The 1782-nt window shown below is 48.1% G+C and overlaps 1 protein-coding gene across 1 annotated transcript in view; it reads left to right on the top strand.

The window, feature by feature from the left end:
• Nucleotides 1-246: 246 nt before the first annotated feature.
• Nucleotides 247-1782, top strand: part of LOC103587925 (protocadherin beta-15-like) — a 12310-nt gene continuing 10774 nt past the window's right edge. Inside the window, exon 1 of the mRNA XM_008569486.1 lies at nucleotides 247-1775. Within this exon, the coding sequence (XP_008567708.1) occupies nucleotides 438-1775 (1338 nt within the window). The 5' untranslated portion in view covers nucleotides 247-437. The remainder of the gene's footprint in view (nucleotides 1776-1782) is intronic.

The following is a 1782-nucleotide window of genomic DNA, read 5'->3' as shown; positions in this document are numbered from 1 at the left end:
TCTGGGTTGTTTATTAATGTATTGCAGAACCTGGCACATAGAGATCAATAATACTTCTTTAGTGAAGGAATGAATAATTATAATTTCATGGTTTTGTGATTACATTATCTCCCTAAAACAATCTCCAAACTCACAGTAGCAGAACAAAAAGAGAAAATAGCAGATGTAGCAATTCGTTTCGAAGTAAAAACGCATGGTGGCGCTGCAGGCTAAGGCTTCTAAAAAGAACCCATGAAATGCTACGAACTCTTCTTCAGACCTCTTTCAGCTGAAGTGAAAAGCCTGCAGACAGAGCTCGGATCAGTAAGTCTCCGGAGAATGCTACTCACCTACATTTCTGGACAGGCTACCAACCGACAGATTGATCACTGTCTCAGTCCCATCGTTCCCTGAGGTACTTCTGGCCTCTATTCCTGGGAAGGCGTGCAGAAGTAAAGATGGAGGCCGGAGAGGGGCGCTTTCCTAAACAAAGGCAAGTCTTGATTCTCCTTCTCTTAATGGGGGCTCAGGCAGGCTGGGAACCCCACCGCTATTACGTGATGGAGGAAACAGAGAGCGGCTCTTTTGTGGCCAACCTGGCCAAGGACCTAGGGCTGGGAGTAAGGGACCTAGCTGCGCGGGGAGCCCGAGTGGTCTCTGAGGATAACAAGCCACTCTTGCAGCTTGACCTGCAGACCGGAGAGCTGATATTAAATGAGAAATTGGACCGGGAGGACCTCTGCGGCCCCACCGATCCCTGTGTAATGCATTTCCAAGTGTTACTGAAAAACCCAATGGAAGTATTTCGAGCGGAGCTATTGGTTAGAGATATAAACGATCATTCTCCCGAGTTTTCTGAAAGAGAAATGACTCTTAAAATCCCAGAGAACAGCCCTCCTGGAAGCGTGTTTCCTCTGAAAAAAGCCCAGGACTTGGACGTGGGCAACAACAACGTTCAAAACTACAATATTGGTCCCAACTCTCATTTCCACGTTTCCACCCATAACCGGGAAGACGGCAGGAAATACCCAGAGCTGGTACTGGACAAAGAGCTGGATCGCGAGGAGCAGGCGGAGCTCAGATTAACCCTGACAGCGCTGGATGGCGGCTCACCACACCGATCTGGCACGGTCCAGATTCGCATCTTGGTCTTGGACGTCAATGACAACGCCCCCGAGTTTGCGCAGATGCTCTATGAGGCGCAGGTCCCAGAGAGCAGCCCCGTAGGCTCCCTAATTGTCAAGGTCTCCGCTATGGATTTAGACACCGGGACAAATGGAGAGATATCATACTCACTTTTTTACAGTTCTCTGGAGATAAGTAAAACTTTTGAGCTAAGCAGCCTTTCAGGAGAAATTCGATTAATTGAAAAACTAGATTTTGAGACAATATCTGCATTTGAGCTAGATATAGAGGCGTCTGATGGCGGGGGACTTTCTGGGAAATGCAGTGTTTCTATTAAGGTGCTGGATGTTAATGATAACTCTCCAGAACTAACTATTTCGTCACTTACCAGCCCAATTACCGAAAACTCTCCCGAGACAGAAGTGGCCCTGTTTAGGATTAGAGACCGAGATTCTGGGGAAAATGGAAGAATGGTTTGTTCCATTCAGGATGATATTCCGTTTGCGCTGAAACCTTCCGTTGAGAATTACTACAGGCTGGTAACAGAAGGAGCACTGGACAGAGAGACGACAGCCGAGTACAACATCACCATCACCGTCACCGACTTGGGCACACCGAGGCTCAAAACCGAGCACAGCATAACCGTGCAGGTCTCCGATGTCAACGACAACGCCCCCG

The sequence above is a fragment of the Galeopterus variegatus genome, unplaced genomic scaffold (genome assembly GCF_000696425.1).
Source record: "Galeopterus variegatus unplaced genomic scaffold, G_variegatus-3.0.2 Scaffold502, whole genome shotgun sequence".
In the NCBI taxonomy this organism is placed as follows: Eukaryota; Metazoa; Chordata; class Mammalia; order Dermoptera; family Cynocephalidae; genus Galeopterus; species Galeopterus variegatus.
This window is presented reverse-complemented; position numbering and strand designations above follow the sequence as displayed.